Source organism: Mobula hypostoma, chromosome 11 (genome assembly GCF_963921235.1).
Source record: "Mobula hypostoma chromosome 11, sMobHyp1.1, whole genome shotgun sequence".
NCBI lineage: Eukaryota > Metazoa > Chordata > Chondrichthyes > Myliobatiformes > Myliobatidae > Mobula > Mobula hypostoma.
In genome coordinates, this window is record NC_086107.1 from 2982022 (window position 1) to 3006454 (window position 24433).

General features: G+C 51.1%; 1 protein-coding gene across 2 annotated transcripts in view; it reads left to right on the forward strand.

Annotated features, from left to right (window-relative positions):
• The window catches only part of LOC134353555 (F-actin-monooxygenase MICAL2-like), a 277154-nt gene that overhangs the window by 215449 nt on the left and 37272 nt on the right, over positions 1–24433 (forward strand). For both annotated transcript variants that reach the window (XM_063061580.1, XM_063061581.1), the window contains 3 exons: positions 10875–10949; positions 16063–16160; positions 18061–19399. In XM_063061580.1, the coding sequence (XP_062917650.1) occupies positions 10875–10949; positions 16063–16160; positions 18061–19399 (1512 nt within the window). The remainder of the gene's footprint in view (positions 1–10874; positions 10950–16062; positions 16161–18060; positions 19400–24433) is intronic.

A 24433-nucleotide genomic window follows, 5' to 3' on the forward strand; every position in this document is an offset into this window, starting at 1 on the left:
GAATAAAGGAGTCTATTCCTTCATGGATCTGTTCCAAGAAGGCCAATTGATGTCTCTTGAGAAACTAGTAACTAAATACTCTCTCCCGTACTCACATTTCTTGCAATATCTTCAGGTCAGACATTTCTTACAAGAATATTTAAGTAATTTTCCATATATACAGGATGCTGACCTGTTAGACATTATTTTAAAAATGAATCCTTTAGTGAAAGGTTTTATTGGGAAAATTTATAATTTACTATTACAACAGTACAATTATCCTTTACTTAAGATTAAGCAAGATTGGGAAAGAGAGTTTAACATGACCTAGATAACAGAGGATTGGTTGCGAATTTTGAAGTTGGTTAAATCTTCTTTGATTTGCGCCAGTCATTCTTTAATTCAATTTAGAATTGTACATCATTACTATTTGACAAAGGAGAGACTGTCTAAAATATTTCCTAATGTTGATAGTCAGTGTGATAGATGTAAAACTGAGACAGCTACATTGACACATATGTTTTGGCCGTGTTCTGTATTGAAACAGTTTTGGAAATCTATTTTGTCTACAATTTCTAAAGCTTTAAAAATTAATTTACAACCTAATAAATTGACAGTTTTGTTCGGTATAATTCATCAATATATTCATGGTATTTCTATATCAGACCAACATGCGATTGCATTTGTTTCATTATTGGCCAGAAGGGCTATTTTATTGAAATGGGAAGATGCCTCTGCTCCCACTTTGATACAATGGTTCTCTCAGGTCTTAGTTTGGAGAAAATCAGAAGTTGAACTTTTGATCCTCGATTTGACTTTGAGAAAAGGTGGGGTTCATTTGCCCGCTATCATTTGATTTGAGTTAATTAAGATGGATTCCTTCTGACCTTGTTTAAATGGATTTGAGTTGGTGGATTGATGTTTTTCTTTTATGGAAGTTTGTATGGTGTATACTCCGGGGTTGAGCTCCCAATGGGTTTTTTTTGTTCTAGTTAGTAGGGGTTCTTTTTTCCTTCTTTCTTTTTTCCAAAAAGAGTTTTTAAAAAAAGACACAATTGAAATACTGTATAGGAAACTTGAACATTCCAGCAAAGTACCGGCCCTTTGCCAATCTTTCAAACTATTCTTAAAATCAATCTAATCCTTTCCTCCCTCAAAACCACCCATTTTTCTATCATCCACATGTGAAAATGAATAAACTGTTCTCGGGTTTCCAGCTGGGTACAGTTATCGATTTTAACCGATGTTTCGATGGCAAACTCTGGCATCTTCATCAGGGATGATTCCTGGGCATGTCTAGTCTGGTGGTATATAGAACATAGAATAGCACTGCACAGTACAGGCCCTTCGGCCCACATTGTTGTGCCGACCCTCAAACCCTGCCTCTCATAGAAGCCCCCACCTTAAATTCCTCCATATACCTGTCTAGTAATCTCTTAAACTTCACTAGTGTATCTGCCTCCCCCACTGACTCAGGGAGTGCATTCCACGCACCAACCACTCTCTGAGTAAAAAACCTTCCTCTAATATCCCCCTTGAACTTCCCACCCCTTACCTTAAAGCCATGTCCTCTTATATTGAGCAGTGGTGCCCTGGGGAAGAGGCCCTGGCTATCCACTCTATCTATTCCTCTTATTATCTCGTACACCTCTATCATGTCTCCTCTCATCCTCCTTCTCTCCAAAGAGTAAAGCCCTAGCTCCCTTAATCTCTGATCATAATGCATACTTTCTAAACCAGGCAGCATCCTGGTAAATCTCCTCTGTACCCTTTCCAATGTTTCCATATCCTTCCTATAGTGAGGTGACCAGAACTGGACACAGTACTCCTGTATATATACCTCTGTCATCTGTCCCTCCTGATTGGTTAGTCCTCATCCAATCAGGTTTCCGCTCTCCCACTTTGTTTATAATGCAATTCCAGTTCTTATGTAGAGCGAACCCTCTACCTTTGTTAAAGACGACCTGGGACTAGCATTTACAGGATTCCCTGTGAATGCAGAGCAGCGTACATTGGCCAGACGGGACCACACTGTGGAAACTCGCATCAAGGAGCACAGGTGTACGGGTATCTGTTTGTGTTACCTGGAGAAATCAGCAGTAGCAGAACACCGCATTTGCAATGGCCGTAGGATTGACTTAGACAGCACAAAGCTCTCCTGGGTCACAGCATTGGGTTTTGAGACTGCCTGGTAAAGGAAGCCATTGAAATAAAACAAGAGGAAAAGAATTTTAACAAAGACAAAGGTCTCGCTCTAAGTAAGAACTGGAATTCGATTGTAAACAATGTGGGAGAGCAGAAACCCGATTGGTTGAGGACTAACCAATCAGGAGGGAGAGATGATGGGGGTATGAATACCACCAGACTAGATGTTCCCAGGCATCATCCCTGATGAAGATAGCAGAGTTTGTCATTGATACGTTGGTTAAAATTGATACCTGTACTCGACCAGCAGCCCAAGAAGAGCTTATTTGTCATATATGCCGAGAAGGCACTAAATCCAGTCTCTTAAATGTCAACATGAGAAATTCAAGCAACACACATCAAAGTTGCTGGTGAACGCAGCAGGCCAGGCAGCATCTCTAGGAAGAGGTACAGTCGACGTTTCAGGCCGGGACCCTTCATCAGGACTGTCAGGGTCCTGGCCTGAAACGTCGACTGTACCTCTTCCTAGAGATGTTGCCTGACCTGCTGCATTCACCAGCAACTTTGATGTGTGTCTCTTAAATGTCCCTAATGTGCCTGTCTCTACCACTCCCCACACCCCTGGCAGGGCGTTCCATGCACCCACCACTCTGTGTGAAAACCCCACCTCTGACCTACTCCCTATACGTTCCTCCAATCACCTTAAAATGATCTCCTCTCCATTTTAGCCATTTCCACCCTGGGAAATAGTCCCTGGCTGTCCACTCCATCCAAGAAGTCACCTCTCATCCTCCTTCGCTCCAGACAGAACAGCCCGTGCTCGCTCAATAATATGTGCTCTCTAATCCAGGCAGCATCCTGGTTTGTTTGGGAGTATCATGTTTCCAATGTCATCGGAGCTGTTCTGGCATCGATGGAAGACCTTGAGTTGTGACAGGAGCCAGCACCTCACCCACCCATCTTCCCCCTCACCCACCCACCCTCCCTCCCCCTCACTCACCCCCCTCCCCCTCACTCACCCACCCACCTTCCCCCTCACCCACCCACCTTCCCCCTCACCCACCCTCCTTCCCCCTCACCTACCCACCCTCCCCCTCACTCACCCACCCTCCTTCCCCCTGATCCACCCACCTTCCCCCTCACCCACCCCCCCTCCCCCTCACTCACCCACCTTCACCCTCACCCACCCCCCTCCCCCTCACTCACCCACCCACCTTCCCCCTCACCCACCCACCTTCCCCCTCACCCACCCTCCCCCTCACTCACCCCACCCTCACTCACCCACCCACCTTCCCCTCACTCACCCCCCTCCCCCTCACTCACCCACCCACCTTCCCCCTCACCCACCCACCTTCCCCCTCACCCACCCTCCTTCCCCCTCACCTACCCACCCTCCCCCTCACTCACCCACCCTCCTTCCCCCTGATCCACCCACCTTCCCCCTCACCCACCCCCCCTCCCCCTCACTCACCCACCTTCCCCCTCACCCACCCACCTTCCCCCTCACCCACCCTCCCCCTCACTCACCCCACCCTCACTCACCCACCCACCTTCCCCTCACCCACCCCCCTCCCCCTCACTCACCCACCCATCTTCCCCCTCACCCACCCACCCTCCCCCTCACTCACCCCCCCTCCCCCTCACTCACCCACCCACCTTCCCCCTCACCCACCCACCTTCCCCCTCACCCACCCTCCCCCTCACTCACCCCCCCTCACTCACCCACCCACCTTCCCCCTCACCCACTCACCTTCCCCCTCACCCACCCTCCTTCCCCCTCACCTACCCACCCTCCCCCTCACTCACCCACCCTCCTTCCCCCTGATCCACCCACCTTCCCCCTCACTCACCCACCTTCCCCCTCACCCACCCCCCCCCCCCTCACTCACCCACCCACCTTCCCCCTCACCCACCCTCCTTCCCCCTCACCTACCCACCCTCCCCCTCACTCACCCACCCTCCTTCCCCCTGATCCACCCACCTTCCCCCTCACCCACCCCCCCTCCCCCTCACTCACCCACCTTCCCCCTCACCCACCCACCTTCCCCTCACCCACCCCCCTCCCCCTCACTCACCCACCCATCTTCCCCCTCACCCACCCACCCTCCCCCTTACTCACCCCCCCTCCCCCTCACTCACCCACCCACCTTCCCCCTCACCCACCCTCCCCCTCACTCACCCCCCCTCACTCACCCACCCACCTTCCCCCTCACCCACCCACCTTCCCCCTCACCCACCCTCCTTCCCCCTCACCTACCCACCCTCCCCCTCACTCACCCACCCTCCTTCCCCCTGATCCACCCACCTTCCCCCTCACTCACCCACCTTCCCCCTCACCCACCCCCCTCCCCCTCACTCACCCACCCACCTTCCCCCTCACCTACCCACCCTCCCCCTCACTCACCCACCCTCCCTCCCCCTGATCCACCCACCCTCCCCCTCACTCACCCACCCTCCTTCCCCCTGATCCACCCACCTTCCCCCTCACTCACCCACCTTCCCCCTCACCCACCCCCCTCCCCCTCACTCACCCACCCACCTTCCCCCTCACCCACCCTCCTTCCCCCTCACCTACCCACCCTCCTCGTCACTCACCCACTCTCCTTCCACCTGATCCACCCACCTTCCCCATCACCCACCCCCCTCCCCCTCACTCACCCACCTTCCCCCTCACCCACCCCCCTCCCCCTCACTCACCCACCCCCCTCCCCCTCACTCACCCACCCACCTTCCCCCTCACCTACCCACCCTCCCCCTCACTCACCCACCTTCCCCCTCACCTACCCACCCTCCCCCTCACTCACCCACCCTCCCTCCCCCTGATCCACCCACCCTCCCCCTCACTCACCCACCCTCCTTCCCCCTGATCCATCCACCTTCCCCCTCACTCACCCACCTTCCCCCTGATCCACCCACCTTCCCCCTCACTCACCCACCTTCCCCCTCACCCACCCCCCCTCCCCCTCACTCACCCACCCACCTTCCCCCTCACCCACCCTCCTTCTCCCTCACCTACCCACCCTCCCCCTCACTCACCCACCCTCCTTCCACCTGATCCACCCACCTTCCCCCTCACCCACCCCCCCTCCCCCTCACTCACCCACCTTCCCCCTCACCCACCCCCCTCCCCCTCACTCACCCACCCACCTTCCCCCTCACCTACCCACCCCCTCACTCACCCACCCTCCCTCCCCCTGATCCACCCACCCTCCCCCTCACTCACCCACCCTCCCTCCCCCTGATCCACCCACCCTCCCCCTCACTCACCCACCCTCCTTCCCCCTGATCCACCCACCTTCCCCCTCACTCACCCACCTTCCCCCTCACCCACCCCCCTCCCCCTCACTCACCCACCCACCTTCCCCCTCACCCACCCTCCTTCCCCCTCACCTACCCACCCTCCCCGTCACTCACCCACTCTCCTTCCACCTGATCCACCCACCTTCCCCCTCACCCACCCCCCTCCCCCTCACTCACCCACCCACCTTCCCCCTCACCCACCCCCCTCCCCCTCACTCACCCACCCACCTTCCCCCTCACCCACCCCCCCTCCCCCTCACTCACCCACCCACCTTCCCCCTCACCCACCCTCCTTCCCCCTCACCCACCCCCCTCCCCCTCACTCACCCACCCACCTTCCCCCTCACCCACCCTCCCCCTCACTCACCCCACCCTCACTCACCCACCCACCTTCCCCTCACCCACCCCCCTCCCCCTCACTCACCCACCCATCTTCCCCCTCACCCACCCACCCTCCCCCTCACTCACCCCCCCTCCCCCTCACTCACCCACCCACCTTCCCCCTCACCCACCCTCCCCCTCACTCACCCCCCCTCACTCACCCACCCACCTTCCCCCTCACCCACCCACCTTCCCCCTCACCCACCCTCCTTCCCCCTCACCTACCCACCCTCCCCCTCACACCCACCCTCCTTCCCCCTGATCCACCCACCTTCCCCCTCACTCACCCACCTTCCCCCTCACCCACCCCCCTCCCCCTCACTCACCCACCCACCTTCCCCCTCACCCACCCACCCACCTTCCCCCTCACCCACCCTCCTTCCCCCTCACCTACCCCACCCTCCCCCTCACTCACCCACCCTCCTTCCACCTGATCCACCCACCTTCCCCCTCACCCACCCCCCCTCCCCCTCACTCACCCACCCCCCCTCCCCCTCACTCACCCACCTTCCCCCTCACCCACCCCCTCCCTCACTCACTCACACCCACCCACCTTCCCCCTCACCTACCCACCCTCCCCCTCACTCACCCACCCTCCCTCCCCCTGATCCACCCACCCTCCCCCTCACTCACCCACCCTCCTTCCCCCTGATCCACCCACCTTCCCCCTCACTCACCCACCTTCCCCCTCACCCACCCCCCTCCCCCTCACTCACCCACCCACCTTCCCCCTCACCCACCCTCCTTCCCCCTCACCTACCCACCCTCCCCGTCACTCACCCACTCTCCTTCCACCTGATCCACCCACCTTCCCCATCACCCACCCCCCTCCCCCTCACTCACCCACCTTCCCCCTCACCCACCCCCCTCCCCCTCACTCACCCACCCACCTTCCCCCTCACCTACCCACCCTCCCCCTCACCTACCCACCCTCCCCCTCACTCACCCACCTTCCCCCTCACCTACCCACCCTCCCCCTCACTCACCCACCCTCCCTCCCCCTGATCCACCCACCCTCCCCCTCACTCACCCACCCTCCTTCCCCCTGATCCATCCACCTTCCCCCTCACTCACCCACCTTCCCCCTGATCCACCCACCTTCCCCCTCACTCACCCACCTTCCCCCTCACCCACCCCCCCTCCCCCTCACTCACCCACCCACCTTCCCCCTCACCCACCCTCCTTCCCCCTCACCTACCCACCCTCCCCCTCACTCACCCACCCTCCTTCCACCTGATCCACCCACCTTCCCCCTCACCCACCCCCCCTCCCCCTCACTCACCCACCTTCCCCCTCACCCACCCCCCTCCCCCTCACTCACCCACCCACCTTCCCCCTCACCTACCCACCCCCTCACTCACCCACCCTCCCTCCCCCTGATCCACCCACCCTCCCCCTCACTCACCCACCCTCCCTCCCCCTGATCCACCCACCCTCCCCCTCACTCACCCACCCTCCTTCCCCCTGATCCACCCACCTTCCCCCTCACTCACCCACCTTCCCCCTCACCCACCCCCCTCCCCCTCACTCACCCACCCACCTTCCCCCTCACCCACCCTCCTTCCCCCTCACCTACCCACCCTCCCCGTCACTCACCCACTCTCCTTCCACCTGATCCACCCACCTTCCCCCTCACCCACCCCCCTCCCCCTCACTCACCCACCCACCTTCCCCCTCACCCACCCCCCTCCCCCTCACTCACCCACCCACCTTCCCCCTCACCCACCCCCCCTCCCCCTCACTCACCCACCCACCTTCCCCCTCACCCACCCTCCTTCCCCCTCACCCACCCTCCTTCCCCCTCACCCACCCTCCTTCCCCCTCACCTACCCACCCTCCCCCTCACTCACCCACCCTCCATCCATCTGAGCCACCCACCTTCCCCCTCACCCACCCCCCTCCCCCTCACCCACCCCCCTCCCCCTCACTCACCCCCCTCCCCCTCACTCACCCACCTTCCCCCTCACCCACCCCCCTCCACCTCACTCACCCACCCACCTTCCCCCTCACCTACCCACCCTCCCCCTCACTCACCCACCCTCCCTCCCCCTGATCCACCCACCCTCCCCCTCACTCACCCACCCTCCTTCCCCCTGATCCACCCACCTTCCCCCTCACTCACCCACCTTCCCCCTCACCCACCCCCCTCCCCCTCACCCACCCTCCTTCCCCCTCACCTACCCACCCTCCCCCTCACTCACCCACCCTCCTTCCACCTGATCCACCCACCTTCCCCCTCACTCACCCACCTTCCCCCTCACCCACCCCCCTCCCCCTCACTCACCCACCCACCCTCCCCCTCACTCACCCACCCACCTTGCCCCTCACCCACCCTCCTTCCCCCTCACCTACCCACCCTCCCCGTCACTCACCCACCCTCCTTCCACCTGATCCACCCACCTTCCCCCTCACCCACCCCCCTCCCCCTCACTCACCCACCCCCCTCCCCCTCACTCACCCACTCACCTTCCCCCTCACCCACCCCCCCTCCCCCTCACTCACCCACCTTCCCCTCACCCACCCCGCTCCCCCTCACTCACCCACCCACCTTCCCCCTGATCCACCCACCTTCCTCCTCACCTGGTCTCACCAATTACCTGACAGAGTATCCCTCTCCATCGGGGTTGCTGAGTTCCCCAGCGTTTTGTGTGTGAGCCCATTAACTTGTGACCATTTGGTGAACTACATCACCACCTGGCGGCAGCATGAAGTAACTGCACACATTTCCCCCGCCCCCACAATTGGCCACAGAAATGGCTAATGCGAGGGGGCATAATTTTAAAGTGATTGAAGGAAGTGTAGGAAGGATGTCAGAGGTAACTTCTTTACACGCAGAGAGCTGGGCATGTGGAACACTCTGCCAGGGACAGATACGTTAGGCACATGGATGAAGAACAATGCAGGGTTATGTAGGAGGGGAGTGTTATATTGATTTTGGAGCAGGTTGAAAGGTCGGCACGAAATTGCTGGCCAGAGGGCCTGTACTGTGCTGAAATGTTCTATCGCTCTACTCTACGTTCTAAAGACACTCAACAGGTCAGGCTGGAGGAACTCAACAGCTCAAGCTGCATCAGTGGGGGGGAATTGGACAGTTGACATTTTGGGTTGGAACTCCTCATTGACCCTTCGTCAATGGGAATTCGGCTTTTCACTTTGTACATTAACGACCTGTCGAAGGTTACCCGAACTTTATTTCTACTAATGAGAAGGTGCTGGAGAAGCTAAAAGCTCTGAAGGTAGATAAATCACCAGGACCAGAAGGACTACATTCCAGAGTTCTGAAAGAGGTAACTGAAGAGATTATGGAGGCACTTGTACTGACCGTTCAGTGATAACTCGAGGCAGGGAGGGACCCAGAGGAATGCAAAATCACAAATACCATGTTTAAGAAGAGAGCAGGGCAAAAGACAGGATGAAACATAGGCCGGTTAGTCTAACCTTCATGATGAGTAAGATTTTAAAGTTCATAATTAAGGATGATATTTCTGAGTTCTCGTAAGTATATTTTTATTTGATTTCTATTTTTAGAGATTTCTAAATTGAGAGATAAGCACAGAATAGATCCTTCTGGCCCAACGAGCCGGCCGTCCTGAAACCCACCAATTTATTTACTTACTATCCATTACAGTGCAGGTCTTCCATCTCTGTCTGTCCTTGGCCACTCAGATGTAGAAGGATTCTTCATTGCTGTTTCCGTAACAGCTTTGTTTTACCAGTCAGGGTTGTTAGCCCCGAGCTCAACCCCAAACCTGGAGGACCGGTGGACCACTCTTAGTCTGGCCTCTACCCTTTGGCCTGGGTGACCCTACCAGGAGCCAATGCACAAGGCCCTGACTCCAGTCAGCCGAGCTCTCCGGGTCTTTGAGGCAGGCAAGCCTCCGAATCACAACAAGCTTCTGGTCCTCTTGGAGGACCCATCCACTTAACCATAGCTTAATCACAGGACAATTTACAATGACCAATGTAACCTACTAATCAGTAAGTCTTTGGGCTGTGGGAGGAAACCAGAGCACTCGGAGGAAACCCACACACCTGTGGGGGAGAAAGTACAAACTTTGCCAGAATTGAACCCTGAATTCTGACACCCCAAGCTGTAACCGCTACACTACCATTGTGCCCTATTATCTGCGAGAGCAGAGTGAAGTTAGCATGGTCTTTAAAGGCAGATCGATACAGATCGACCTTGAGACATGGACTGTCCATTTGCTCCCACGGATGCTGCCTGACCCGCTGAGTTCCTCCAGGAGATTCCAGAGGCTGGTTCTGTAGCCTCTCGTGTCTCCTATTTCCCTTGAAAGATCCTATATAGATTCTTCACTCAAATGTGTAAGTGGTTCAGCATGGACTGGATGGATCGAAGGGCCTGTTTCTTTGCTGTTGTTTTCTATGACTGCAGTTTGTTAACATGTTCAAATAGAATCAATATAGATTTAAGACGTTCCAGTGGTCAGGGTCGAGCATGGATATTGCGTGCCATCTGTCCACGTGATACACAAGCCGGGGCAGTATGATACGGAGAGCAAGCTGTTGCCCACACAGCAGGCTTCCCCTCTCCACACAGCTGACAATCCGAAGAAAGGGCAGAGACCGATACGGTTTGGAGTTGCCAGTCAGCATTGGACTCAACGTAGGGACTCCAGCTCCGGATTATTCCCTCAGGGTTTATTCCCGAAGCTTTCCCCTCAGTAGGGGCAAGGCAGCTGAGGATTGAGATCACAGTTGCCCTAGCCCGGTGGGCGTGGTGAGGGTGGGGGGAAGTGTTGTGGGGACAAACTCCCACTACCTACTAAATGCTCCCAATGGTGTGCATCTCAAATAGCCTCTGACAACCAGGTGCAACCCCTGGCCTTCACCTGTCGCTTAGCTACTAAACCCAGTGAACCATTTCTACTGACAGGAGAAGGGACAAAGCGGGTTACTGACACCTTAAAACCAGCCGCTTTGGCCAGATGGGGCTCTTCAACTGTGGTTGACAGCTCATCTTGGAGAAGGAAACTAAATCATTACGGACCTCTTTTGTAAAAAAAACATTAATTTGCACTTTCTGCTTTCTAATCTCTATTCCACAGCCCCAAGTCGAACTTACGGCTTCAGTTCCCTGGCCACAGACAGGCAGGAGAGATGGAGGAACAGACTACGTAACAGTAAGGACGGGTAGATTACATCACTCAGCCTGTCAGTCGTACCCTCACTGTCCCATGTCCTATTGACTGTGGGAGGGGTGGTACTGAGGGAGAGTCACTGTGGGAGGGGCGCTACCGAGGGAGGGTCACACTGTGGGAGGGGTGGTACCGAGGAAGGGGTGGTACCGAGGGAGGGTCACTCTGTGGGAGGGTCACACTGTGGAAGGGGTGGTACTGAGGGAGGGTCACACTGTGGGAGGGGTGGTACCGAGGGAGGGTCACTCTGTGGGAGGGGTAGTACCGAGGGAGGGTCACACTGTGGGAGGGGCAGTACCGAAGGAGGGTCACACCGTGGGAGGGGCGGTACCGAGGGAGGGTCACACCGTGGAAAGGGCGGTACCGAGGGAGGGTCACACTGTGGGAGGGGAAGTACTGAGAGGGGGGTTACACTGTGGGGGCTGGTATTGGGGAGGGTCACACTGTGGGAGGGGTGGTACTGAGGGAGGGTCACACTGTGGGAGGTGTGGTACCGAGGGAGGGTCACTTTGTGGGAGGGGTGGTACCGAGGGAGGATCACACTGTGGGAGGGGTGGTACCGAGGGAGGGTCACTCTGTGGGAGGGGTGGTAATGAGGGAAGGTCACACTGTGGGAGGGGTGGTACCGAGGGAGGGTCACACTGTGGGGCATGTTACTGAGGGAGAGTCACACTGTGGGAGGGGTGGTAACAAAGGAGTGTCACATTAAGGGAGGGGTGGTACCGAGGGAGGGTCACACTGTGGGAGGGGTGGTACCGAGGGAGAGTCACACTGTGGGAGGGGTTAGTACTGAGGGAGGGACAGCCCTTCACACCATGTTCAGGCGATGAGTGTTGTGAGACACTGCTGTTCCCCTGCTCTTGTTCCGGGGTAATGAGACAGTAGTCCTGGGGAGGATTCAGTAGACTCTCTCCTGGAGCTGCCAGACCTAATTAACCTAACACTCCAACATGAGATGGAAGAGGGGGCCAGCAGTTCTCCACGCAGTCCTCTAAGCAGCCTCAAGAGGGCAGTAGAACCTCATGTGACTTTGCAGCAAAACATTTGCTTATTTAGAAACATAGAAACATAGAAAACCTACAGCACAATACAGGCCCTTCAGCCCACAAAGTTTTGCCGAACATGTCCCTACCTTAGAAATTACTAGACTTCCCCATTGCCCTCTATTTTTCTAAGCTCCATGTACCTACCTAAAAGTCTCTTAAAGGACCCTGTTGTATCCGCCTCCACCACCGTTGCCGGCAGCCCATTCCACACACTCACCACTCTCTGAGTAAAAAACTTACCCCTGACATCTCTGTACCTACTCCCCAGCACCTTAAACCTGTCTCCGCTTGTGGAAGCCACTTCAGTCCTGGGAAAAAGCCTCTGACTATCCACACGATCAAGGCCTCTCATCATCTTGATCTCTGTCAGGTCATCTCTCATCCTCTGTCACTCCAAGGAGAAAAGGCCGAGTTCACTCAACCTATTCTCATAAGGCATGCTCCCCAATCCAGGCAACATCCTTGTAAATCTCCTCTGCACCCTCTCTATGGTTTCCACATCCTTTCTGTAGTGAGGCGACCAGACCTGAGCACAGTACTCCAAGTGGGGTCTGACCAGGGTCCTATATAGCTGTAACATTACCTCTTGGCTCTTAAACTCAAACCCACAATTGATGAAGGCTGATGCACCGTATGCCTTCTTAACCACAGAGTCAACCTGCGCAGCAGCTTTGAGTGTCCTATGGACTCGGACCCCAAGATCCCTCTGATCTTCCACACTGCCAAGAATCTTACTATTAATACTACATTCTGCCATCATATTTGACCTCCCAAAATGAACCACCTCACGCTTATCTGGGTTGAACTCCATCTGCCACTTCTCAGCCCAGTTTTGCATCCTATCAATGTCCCACTGCAATTTCCACACTATCCACAACACCCCCAACCTTTGTGTCAACAGCAAATTTACTAACCCATCCCTCCACTTCCTGATCCAGGTCGTTTATAAAAATCACGAAGAGTAAGGGTCCTAGAACAGATCCCTGAGGCACTCCACTGGTCACGGACCTCCATGCAGAATATGAAGTAAAGTTCAAAGTAACAATAATTGTATACATCATCCCAGTAGTAATATCTCCAACTGGTATCATCCCAAAATTACTACATAATGGCATTAAACGATTAGGCCTACACAGCAATATTTATTTAAATCTTCAGAAAGCCACAGTACTAAACAACACTAGAATAGTTCAAAAGTTCCTGGCGATCGAGAAATGAGTGTGTTTGGTTTTGCCCGTACCTCAGGTTTTACCAACTTGAGCTGAGAAAAGGAAACAATGATAAATAAGCCATGAGATTGAAGAGTCCTTGAAAGTGAGTCCATAGGTTGTGGGAACATTTCAGTGATGGGGCGAGTGAAGTTGAGCGTAGTTCTCCCCTTTGGTTCAGGAGCCTGATGGTTGAGGGGTGGTCACTGTTCCTGAACCTGGTGATGTGGGTCCTGAGGCTCCTGTACCACCTTCCTGAAGCAGCAGTGAGCAGGGAGCATGACCTGGGTGGTGGGCGACCCTGATGATGGACGTTGCTTTCCTACGGCCGCACTCTCTATAGGTCTACCCACAATCACAGGTCCATTCCCCATGATGGACTGGGTCATATCCATTATTTTGTTATAGGATTTTCTGTTTAAGTGCATCAGTGTTTCCATACCAGGCTGTGATGCAGCCAGTCAATCTGCTCTCCACAACGCACCAACAGAAGTTTTTCAAAGTGTCCACAAAATCCCAAGGAAGTAGTGGGAGTGCTGTGCTTTTCTCATAACTGCACTTGCATGCTGGCCCCAGGACTCACCCTCTGAAATGATGACACCAAGGAATTTCAAGTTACTGTCCCTTTGCACCTCCAATCCTCCACTGAGGACTGGCTCAGGGACCTGTGGTTTCCTCCTGCTGAAGTTCATAATCAGCTTACTAACATTGAGTGAGAGGTTGTTGTTATGGCAACACTCAGCCAGGTTTTCAATCTCCCTCCTGTGTGCTGTTCGTCACCACCTTTGATTCAGCCTGCGACAGTGAGCTGTCATCAGCAAACTTGAATTTGGCATTGGAGCTGTGCTTAGCCACGCAGACACAAGTGTAAAGCAGGGAGAGTAAGTAATTATTTCATTATAGATCAACCATTCTCTGACTTCAGATGTAGAAATAGTGGCATTTTATTTGTTCCCGTTGACCCTCACCAGTTTTCGCTGATGCACCTACCCAGATGTATCACGTCTCGGTACAACAACTGCTCTGTCCATGACCACAGGAAACCACAGAGAGTTGTGGACACAGCTCAGCACTTCATGGAAACCAACCTCTCCTCCACGGACTCTGTCTACACTCCTCAATGTCTCAGTGAAGCAGCCAGCATGATCAAAGACCCCACCCATCCCAGACATTCTCTCTTCTCCCCTCTCCCATCGGGCAGAAGATACAAAAGCCTGAAAGCATGTCCCACCAGGCTCGGGGACAGCCTGTTATCAGACTGTAGAATCCACTCTCACACGATAAGATGGACTCCTGACCTCACAATCAACCTCAATATGACTTCGCAATTTATTGTTTACCTGCACTGCACTCTTTCTGTAAATGTAACAATTCATTCTGTTTTCTGTTATTGATTTACCTTATTCTACCTCCATACACCGTGTAATGATCTGATCTGTATGAACAGTTCACAAGACAAGCTTTTCACTGTACATGTGACAATAATAAACCAATTCCAATTCCAAACAAGAGAAAATCTGCAGATGCTGGAAATCCAGAGCAACACACACAAAATGCTGCAGGAACTCAGCAGGCCAGGCGGCATCTATGAAAAAGAGTACAGTTGAAGATTCGGGCTGAGACCCTTCATCAGTGCTGATAAAGGGTCTTGACCTGAAACGTTGACTGTACTCTTTTATATAGATGCTGCCTGGCCTGCTGAGTTCCTCCAGCATTTTGTGTGTGTTGCTCCAACTCCAATTTCAATCTGTTGGCTAGCAGTGATGACATTTTTTTTCCCTGAGTGTGGCTTTATTGTCAACACTGGAAGCTGTTGGGTTCTCTCAGGCGATATGATGAAGTTCAAGGCTGACACCGATGAAAAATGATATTGTATCCGTTAAATAGGGGCCGTGGACAATTCTGATTTGATGGAGATGGACGTGAAAGCACCGAGGAACATCTGGAAAAATTTCTGAAATGCTCGTTCGCTGCTGTCGTTACTGCACGGTCGGGAATCTTTCAGAGAGTAGGCCTCAAAATCCCCGGCTTTGCCTGCTGTTGGCGACCGAGATGGAGGTCGAATCGTTTGGACAGAGATGGCGCTCTGTACTCGGTGTCGGAGAGCTGATCAGAGCTCGAAGTTTTCGGATGACTCAGGGTCGGACCGTGGTCGGGTATGGCAGAGAGAGTTTTTCTTCCTTCTCTCCATCTGCGTGAGATGTGGGACATTTGAGAGACTTTGAACTTTTACTGTGCTCATGGACTTCTTCATCAAGTTATGATATTGTTGCACTGTTGTAAGTATATATTATAATTATGTGGTTTTGTTAGTTTTTTTCAGTCTTGGTCTGTCCTGTGTTTTGTGATATCAAACCGGAGGAAATATTGTATCATTTCTTAATGCATGCATTACTAAATGACAATAAAAGAGGACTGCGTGTGTCTTCATAATCTAACTTTCTCTGCTCTCTTTCAATCTTATCGATATTTTTTTCTGTAGGTGGATGACCAGGACTTCACATAATACTCCAAATTTGGCCTCACCAACATCATATAGAATTTCAGCTTAACACCCCGCGGTGAATGGTGTAGGACAGGGTTCCCAGCCTGCGGTCTGCAGACCCCTCAGTTAGTGGTAAGGGTCCATGGCATAACCAAGGCAGGGAACCCCTGGTGTAGATGATGATTGGGTCTTGGTGAATGAAGCTCAAGGTGTTGAATATCAAGAGGGTGAAAGTGGGGTTTGGACTGACCTCTAGGTTGGTTGTCGCCTGTCTAGGGTGTGGTACAGTTTTCATAAGACCACATCCTGGCCAGTTCACTCTCGATTTATGCTCTTGATGCCCGTGTTTCTGATTTCAGAGCTGCCACTGTTGCTACGCAAGAAGATGGAACAGCCAGTGAGAGAGGGAGCTGTGAGCCCTCCAATCTCTCCTGGGGATCACGAACACACATTGCAGGTACGTGTCACTGCCATCCCCTCTGTTGGGGCTTTAGCATATAGGTTCCCTGCGGCTGACTGGCAGGGTACTGAGAAGTTGAAAAGTCAGAGTCCAGTTCATTGTCATCTGCACAAGGCCAGGCTGCACAGGTGCAACAAGATACTTACTTGCAACAGCATGGTAGGAGCATGGCATCAGGTAACCAGAATTCACACGAAAAACGGAAATTAAACATAAATTACACAGTTACACCATAGGACCATAAACATGGGAGCAGAATTAGGCCATTAGGCTCATCGAGTCTGCTCCACCATTTCATCGTGGCTGATCCATTTCCCTCTCAACCCCATTCTCCTGCCTTCTCCCCGTATCCTTTGACACCCTGACTAATCAAGAACCTATCAACCTCCGCTTTAAACATACTCAATGACTTGGTCTCCACAGCCACCTGTGGCAATGAATTCCACAGATTCACCACCCTCTGGCTAAAGAAATACAATTAGAACATAGACATTCCATCTTAATGCAAAGATGTCCAGATGTTGTTAAACTGTGGTGATTAGGGCTGTGCGGTTTGTTCAAAAACCAAATGGTTGAAGGGAAATAGCTGTTCCTGAACCCATTAGAATGGAATTTCAGGTTTCTGTACCTCCTGCCCAATGTTAGCTGTGAGAAGTTGGAATGTTCTGGATGTCGGAGATCCTTAATGATGAATTTTGCCTTCTTGAGACATTGCATCCTGTAGATACTACTGAAGGTGGGGAGGGGTGTGCCCATGATGGTTTGGTCTAAGTCCACCTCCCTCTGCAGCTTCTCACACTCCCGTGTGATTGAACTGTCATACCAGACCACGACGCAACCAGTCAGAACGCCTTCAGCAGTATGTCTGCAGGAGTGTGCTAAGACTGTTTGGTGACAAGCCGAAACTCCCTTAACCTAAGAAAGTAAAGGTGTTGGCGCACTGTCCTTGTAATGACTTCTCTCCTCTGTAACCAGGGGTACTTGAATGTACTGGGTTCCCTTCCTGTCTCAGCATCAGACTCGGGTCTAACCACTGCCATGTGGCATGACATTGTGAATTACAGAAGAAGTGTGTATATGTGTGGAATGAGTATGTATGTGTGTGTATATAGATACACACATATATATAGTTAATTTAAATAAATGGTGCAAAAAATGCAGTGAGGTTTGTGTCCGTGGGTTCAGGGACTGTTCGGAAATCTGATGGCAGAGAGGGCAAAGCTGGCCCTGAATCACAGCCACTGTGACTTCCTTTCTCCAGTGTTCTATTTCAGAAACTACACCAAATCTGAATAAGAATCAGGTTTATAATCACTGACAGAAGTCGGGAAGTTTGTTGTTTGGTGGCAGCAGTACAGTGCAATATATAAAACATAAGTTACAATTAAAAATAATTAAGTAGAGCAAAGGGGAATTGTGAGGATGTGTTCATTGTCCATCCAGAAATCTGATGGTTGAGGGTAAGAGCTGTTCCTGAAACGTTGAGTGTGTGTCTTCAGGCTCCTGTACCTCCTCCCTGCTGATAGTAATGAGAAGAGGGCACGTTCTGAGTGATGAGGGTCCTTCACGATGGATGTGGATTTAGACAATAGACAATAGGTGCAGGAGTAGGCCATTCGGCCCTTCGAGCCTGTACCGCCATTTCTGAGGCGTCACCTTTTGAAGATGTTTTCAATGGCATGAAGGCTAATGGCCATCATGGAACTGGTTGAGTTTACAGCTTTTTCCCTGATCCTGTGCATTGGCACCTCCAGACCAGACGGTGATGCAACCAGTTAGAATGCTCTCCATGGTACATCTGTAGAAATTTGCTAGAGTCTTGCTATATGTTCTGTGATTTATGTTGTATGTTTATATGTTCTATCATCTATGTTGCATGTTCTGTGTTCTATTCCAGCTCTGGCCAAAGCTGATGAGAGGTCACTCCTTACCTATCAGGTCACCACGGCAACAAAAAGATGCTAGAAATCCAGAGGTTGCCGGCTCCGTTTCTCAACCTCCTCTAGGAACCAAAGTTAAAATCCAACTGACCACCAGGAAGCTGCAGCCGCCCCCCTCAAACCAGTCCCCCAGGATTGTCCACAAGTTGTCATTCAAGGGCTGCAGTGACCTTTCAAAGACCAAGGAGGGACAAGCGGTGGAGTCACAGTTCCGGCCTAAAGTGAGCGTAAGGCTCAAGGACACCCTTGGCCCAGAAGCCTCCTCCTCCGAATGTGGTGACACCAGAACAGGAGCCATGGAAGCCGGGGACACATCTATAAACGGAGATGGCATCAACACTGCCACAGCATCGCCCCACTTGTCGGACTGGAGCTCTCCCATCCCTGGGCGGGTTTTCATGGAAAAAGAGCCAGAGGATGTGGGGTCTAAAGGAGTGGAGAATAGGGCCGGAGAGATGTACCTCCTGAATCGCGATAGAGATGAGACCCGGTCGTCAGACTTGATCCAACCAACCACCTCAATATCCTCAGACATGCGTAACCCCCCCATGTCTCCCAGTGTGGAAGGTGTCCACATCAAAAGTCCAAGTCAGGAATCTCCCAAGTCTCCTCTGAGTTTCTTGGTGAATGCATTTAGGAAGTCTTTCTTCGACAGTAGGAATTCTGGGCTGTTGGACACAGTGGACCAGACCAATGAGAAGAAAACAAAGATGAGGTGGACCAGACCCTTCTCAAACAGTTTGTCTCTAGGACTCTTCAACACTTCTACTCCAGACACTTTCCTGGTACCAAAGGGTGGTTCCATGAGGCCACAATCTCCTGTTCCCAACCAGGACATTGAATCATCTTTGGGACCTCTCCCTTCACCAAACCTGGGCGATATCCCTGGCTCCCCCCTGCTCGGCGCCTTATCCGAGGACACTAACAGAGGTGACAGGAAAGACCAGCGTCCTTCCCACATGAGAGGGCAGCAGAAGGCAGATGAGCTAGGTTCCGGGGGGCATGTCTCGCCGAAGGCAGGTAGTCCTGGTTGGAGAGATGTTCCCAGCAGTTGGACCAAGCGCTTCTTTCCCTCAGTGAAGAAGGGAAGCCCAACCCAGGAGATCAATGAGAACCTAACCTCTGCTTCAGAGGTGGCTAAGGAGGGGAGTCGGAAGGGTGATGTCTGGAGGCTGATGAATAGCTTCAAGAGAAAGAGCTTCAGGCACAGAGAGATGAAGAGATCACTGCCCGAAGTATTCTGCTCTATGCCTGCTTCCTCCATCCAAGATGCTCACGGACTTGACACGCTCCCAGGTATCTCTGCACCAATGTTTAAGGTGACCATAGAAATAGGAGCAGAATTAGGCTATTCAGCCCATCAAGTCTGCTCTGGCATTCCAATATGGCTGATATATTATCTCCCGCAGCCCCATTCTCCTGCCTTCTCTCTGAAACCTTTGAGCCATGACCAATCAAGAGCCTATCAACCTCTGCTTAAAATATACCCAATGACTTGGCCTGCACAGCTGTCTGTGGCAATGAATTCCACAGACTCACTACTCTTTGACTAAAGAAATTCCTCCTCATCTCTGTTCTATAGGGACATCCTTGTATTCTGAGACTGTGTTCTCTGGTCCTAGACTCACGTACTATGTGAAACATCCTCTCCACATCCACTCTACCTCGGCCTTTCAATATTTGATAGGTTTCAACGAGATCCCCCTCATTCTTCTAAACTCCAATAAATCTCAGGCTTGTATATAGTGACATATATGTACTTCTTTAATAAATTTACTTTAGACCTTGAACCTAGAATACAGGCACAGAGCTATCAAATGTTAGCCCATTGTTATATGTTAACCCTTTCTTTCTCAGGATCACTCTCAAATGCCAGCACATCCTTTTTTAGATATGGGCCCATGGGTCGAGGGGGGAAAGATTTTAAAGGAACCTGAGGGGAATCTTTTTCTATGCAGACTTTGGTGGGTGTGTGGAACTAGCTGCCAGTGGAAGTAGCTGAGGCAGGTGTAATTTAGTTATATAAAAGACATTTGTATAGGTAAGGTTTAACGGTTTAGAACATAGAATGTTACAGCACAGTGCAGGCCCTTTGGCCCACAATGTTATGCCGGCCCCTTAACCAACCCTAAAATCAATCTAACCTACATAGCCCTCCATTCTTCTATTATTTATGTGTCTGTCTAAGAGTCTCTTAAATGTCCCTGTTGTGTCTTCCTCCACCACCACCCTGGCTGAGTGTTTCAGGCACCCACCGCTCTCTGGGTAAAAAAGTCCACCTCTGCCATCTTCTGATAGTTTCCTCCGATCAATCACCTTAAAGTTAAGCCCCCTCCTATTAACCATTTCTGCCCTGGGAAAAAGTCTCCAGCTGTTCACTCAAGACAGTCAGTGACTCTTGTCATCTTGTACACTTCTATCAGGTCACCTTTCAACCCCCTTTGCTCCCAAGAGAAAAGCCCTCACTTATTCAACCTACCTTCATAAGACAAGTTCTCTAATCCAGGTAGCACCCAGGTAAATCTCCTCTGCAACCTCTCTGAAGCTTCCACATCCTTCCTAGAATGAGGCATCCAGACCTGAACACAATACTCCAAGTATGGTCTGACCAGGACTTTATAGAGCTGCAACATTACCTTGCGACTCTTCAACTCAATCCCCTGACTACTGAAGGCCAATACCTTCTTAACCACAAAAAAATTTGAGGGATCTATGAATATGAACCCCAATATCCCTCTGCTACTGCTAAGAATCTTGCCGTTAACCCTGTATTCTGCCTTCAGGGACTGAGGACCTTCCCCTAACACCTCCAGTAGAAACGGGTCAAGCAATACCATGTGATCATGGGTAGAACATGCAAACTCCACACAGAGACAGTGCCCGAGGCTGGGATCAAACCTAGGACCTTGGACTGGTGTGGATGTAACCCTACTTGCTGCACTATCACACCTCCTCCAGTACTTTCTCCACCGCCTATTCTTTACAAGCGTTTCTGTACTGAAATATGTTAACACTGGCTCAGTCATACCCACAATCCCTAACGTGACACACATAAAGCAAGTATGAATATTTATGTTGTTAATTTGTGTTGTATGTTTGTAAGTTATTAATATTTCATCGCAGCACAATAGTTTTCAATTACCCTTTTGAAATGTTTATTTTTAAACCTCACTAGACAGGATGACGCCAACTGTTTTCCATTCAGCAGATGTCGGCCGTGTGTGTACATTTCCCAGATGCTATGGTGCCAAAGGCGATTTAGTTTGAAACAACAGGAATTAATGGGACAGATGAGCGAATTTAACCTGCAGCAGTGCAGCGTCTGACAAAAATGTTATTTGTGTTTTATATATTGGTTTCAGAACACACCAGCCAAACTATGCCTTAACAAATCTAGTGCGAGTGAAGCCCGAGAGAGCCCTGCATCTTTTCCTGTTTCTATTTCACCTTGAATTCAAAATCCCTTGCCGTCATTGCAGAAAGCCAAACACTACACAGGCTTGTGAAGTGATAGGCAAACACACAGCTCAGACACTGGGGATAGGTAGACAGGCAGACAGATTCATGCAAAACAGACCCTTTGACCCGACTGGTTCTGAAAGCTGGTTGTATCACTGCCTGGTATGGAGACGCCAATGCATCGGATAGGTAGAAAAGATGAAGTGTTGCAGACCCAGCCAGCTGCGTCGTGGGCACGAGCTTCAATACCATTGAGAACAATGTCTCGTTAAAGACCCCTCCCCACCTGAGACACGCCCTCTCCTCACTACATCCATAAGGAAGGAGGTACAGGAGCCCGAAGGCACACGCACAACATTTTAGGAACAGTTCCTTCCCCTCTGCCATCATATTTCAGAATGGACAATGAAACCATGAACATTACCTCTCTACTTTTGCTTTTGTTTTGTGATAGTTAATTTAAATATATTTCTTATTGTAATTTATGATGTATTTTTATGTATTGCATTGTACTCATATGGCCAGATTTGGGAACAGCTTCTTTCCAACTGTGATAAGACTGCTGAACGGATCCTGACCCGGATCTGGGCCATACCCTCCAAATATCCGGACCTGCCTCGGTTTTTTGCACTACCTTACTTTCCCTTTTCTATTTTCTATTTATGATTTATAATTTAAAATTTTAATATTTACTATTGATTTGTACTCCAGGGAGCGGGAAGCGCAGAATCAAATATCGCTGTGATGATTGTACGCTCTGGTATCAATTGTTTGGTGACAATAAAGTATAACGTATTGCTGCTGCAAAACAACAAATTTCATGACATATGTCAGTGATATTAAATCTGATTCTGATTCATACTAACCCAGATGCCCCTTCCAAATTAGTCTCCATTTGTCTGAGTTTGGCTCTCTAAAGATGTTATTGATGTGATGGGAGGTGAGGACCTCGATACAATAGCTATCACTAAAGAGGTAGTGTGAGCAAACTTGTGGGCCTGAAGACAGATAAGTCCCCTGGTCCTGATGGAATGCATCCCGGGGTACTGAAAGAAATGGCAGGAGTTATAGTAGAGGCTTTGGTGATAGTTTACCAAAATTCTCTGGACTCTGGACAGGTTCCAATGGATTGGAAGATGGTGAATATCACGCCACTGTTCAAAGAGGGATGCAGGCAAAAGGCAGGTAACTATAGAAACCAGTTAGTTTAACATCTGTACTTGGGAGAATGCTTGAAGCTATCATTGAAGAAGAAATAGCGAGGCATTTGGAAAGAAATGGATCCTTCAGGCAGATGCAGCATGGATTCAGCAAAGGCAGGTCCTGTTTGACAAACTTACTGGCGTTCTTTGAGGATATAACAAGAGCAGTGAATAGAGGGGGACAGATGGATGTTATTTTACGGACAGATCAGCCATGATCTTATTGAATGGCGGGGCAGGTTCGATGGGCCAGATGGCCTCCTCCTGCTCCTATTTCTTATGTTCTTATTTACTTGGATTTCCAGAAGGTGTTCGATAAGGTGCCACATTGAAGACTTACCCTTACGAGAAGGATGCATATTGGGGGTGATGTATTAGCATGGATAAAGGATTGGTTAACCAATAGAAGCAGAGAGTTGGGATTCATGGGTGTTATTCTGGTTGGCAATCAGTGGTGAGTGGGTGTGCCACAAGGGTCGGTACTGGGCCCGCAACTGTTCACGATATACATTAACAATCTGGAAGAGGGGACTGAGTGTTGCTAATGACACTAAATTGAGTGGAAAAGCAAATTGTGCAGAGGATATGGAGAGTCTGCAGAGAGATATAGATAGGTTAAGTGAGTGGGCAAGGGTTCAGCAGATGGAGTACAATGTTGGTAAGTGCGACAACATCCACTTTGAAAGGAAAAATGAAAGAGCAGGTTATTATTTAAATGGTGAAAGACTGCAGCATGCTGCCGAGCAGAGGGACTTGGGAGTGCCTGTGCATGAATCACAAAAAGTTGGCTTGCAGGTACAGCAGGCTATCAAGAAGGCAAATGTGTGGCCTTCATTGCTAGAGGGAGGGATTGAATTTAAGAGCAGGTTATACTGCAACTGTACAGGGTACTGGTGAGGCCACACCTGGAGTACTGTGTGCAGTTCTGGTCTCCTTAGTTGAGGAAGGATATACTGGCTTTGGAGGCAGTGCAGAGGAGGTTCACCAGGTTGATTCCAGAGATGAGGGGGTTAGACTATGAGGAGAGATTGAGTTGCCTGGGACTGTACTAACTGGAATTCAGAAGAATGAGGGGGGATCTTACAGAAGCATATAAAATTATGAAAGGGATAGATAAGATAGAGGCAGGAAAGTTCTTTCCATTGGTAGGGAAGACTAGAAGTAGGGGACATTGCCTCAAGATTCAGGGAAGTAGATTTAGTACAGAGATGAGGAGGAACTGCTTTTCCCAGAGAGTGGTGAATCTGTGGAATTCTCTGCCTAATGAAGCGATGGAGGCTACCTCAGTAAATATATTTAAGACAAAGTTGGATAGATTTTTGCATAGTAGGGGAATTATGGGTTAAGGGGGAAAGGCAGGTAGGTGGAGACGAGTCCATGGTCAGATCAGCCATGATCTTATTGAATGGCAGAGCAGGCTCGACAGGCCAGATGGCCGACTCCTGCTCCTATTTCTTAGTTATTCATGTAAATCTTTCCTATCCATATACCTGTTTGTGTCTTTTTAAAGTTGTTATTGTACCTGCCTCCACTACTTCCAGTGGCAACTCGTTCCATGTACTCACCACCCTTGGGATCAGGGGTACCCAACCTTTTATATGCCATGGACCCCTACCATTAACTGAGGGGTCCCTGGACCCAGCGTTTGGATGAAGAAGTTCAGAACCTG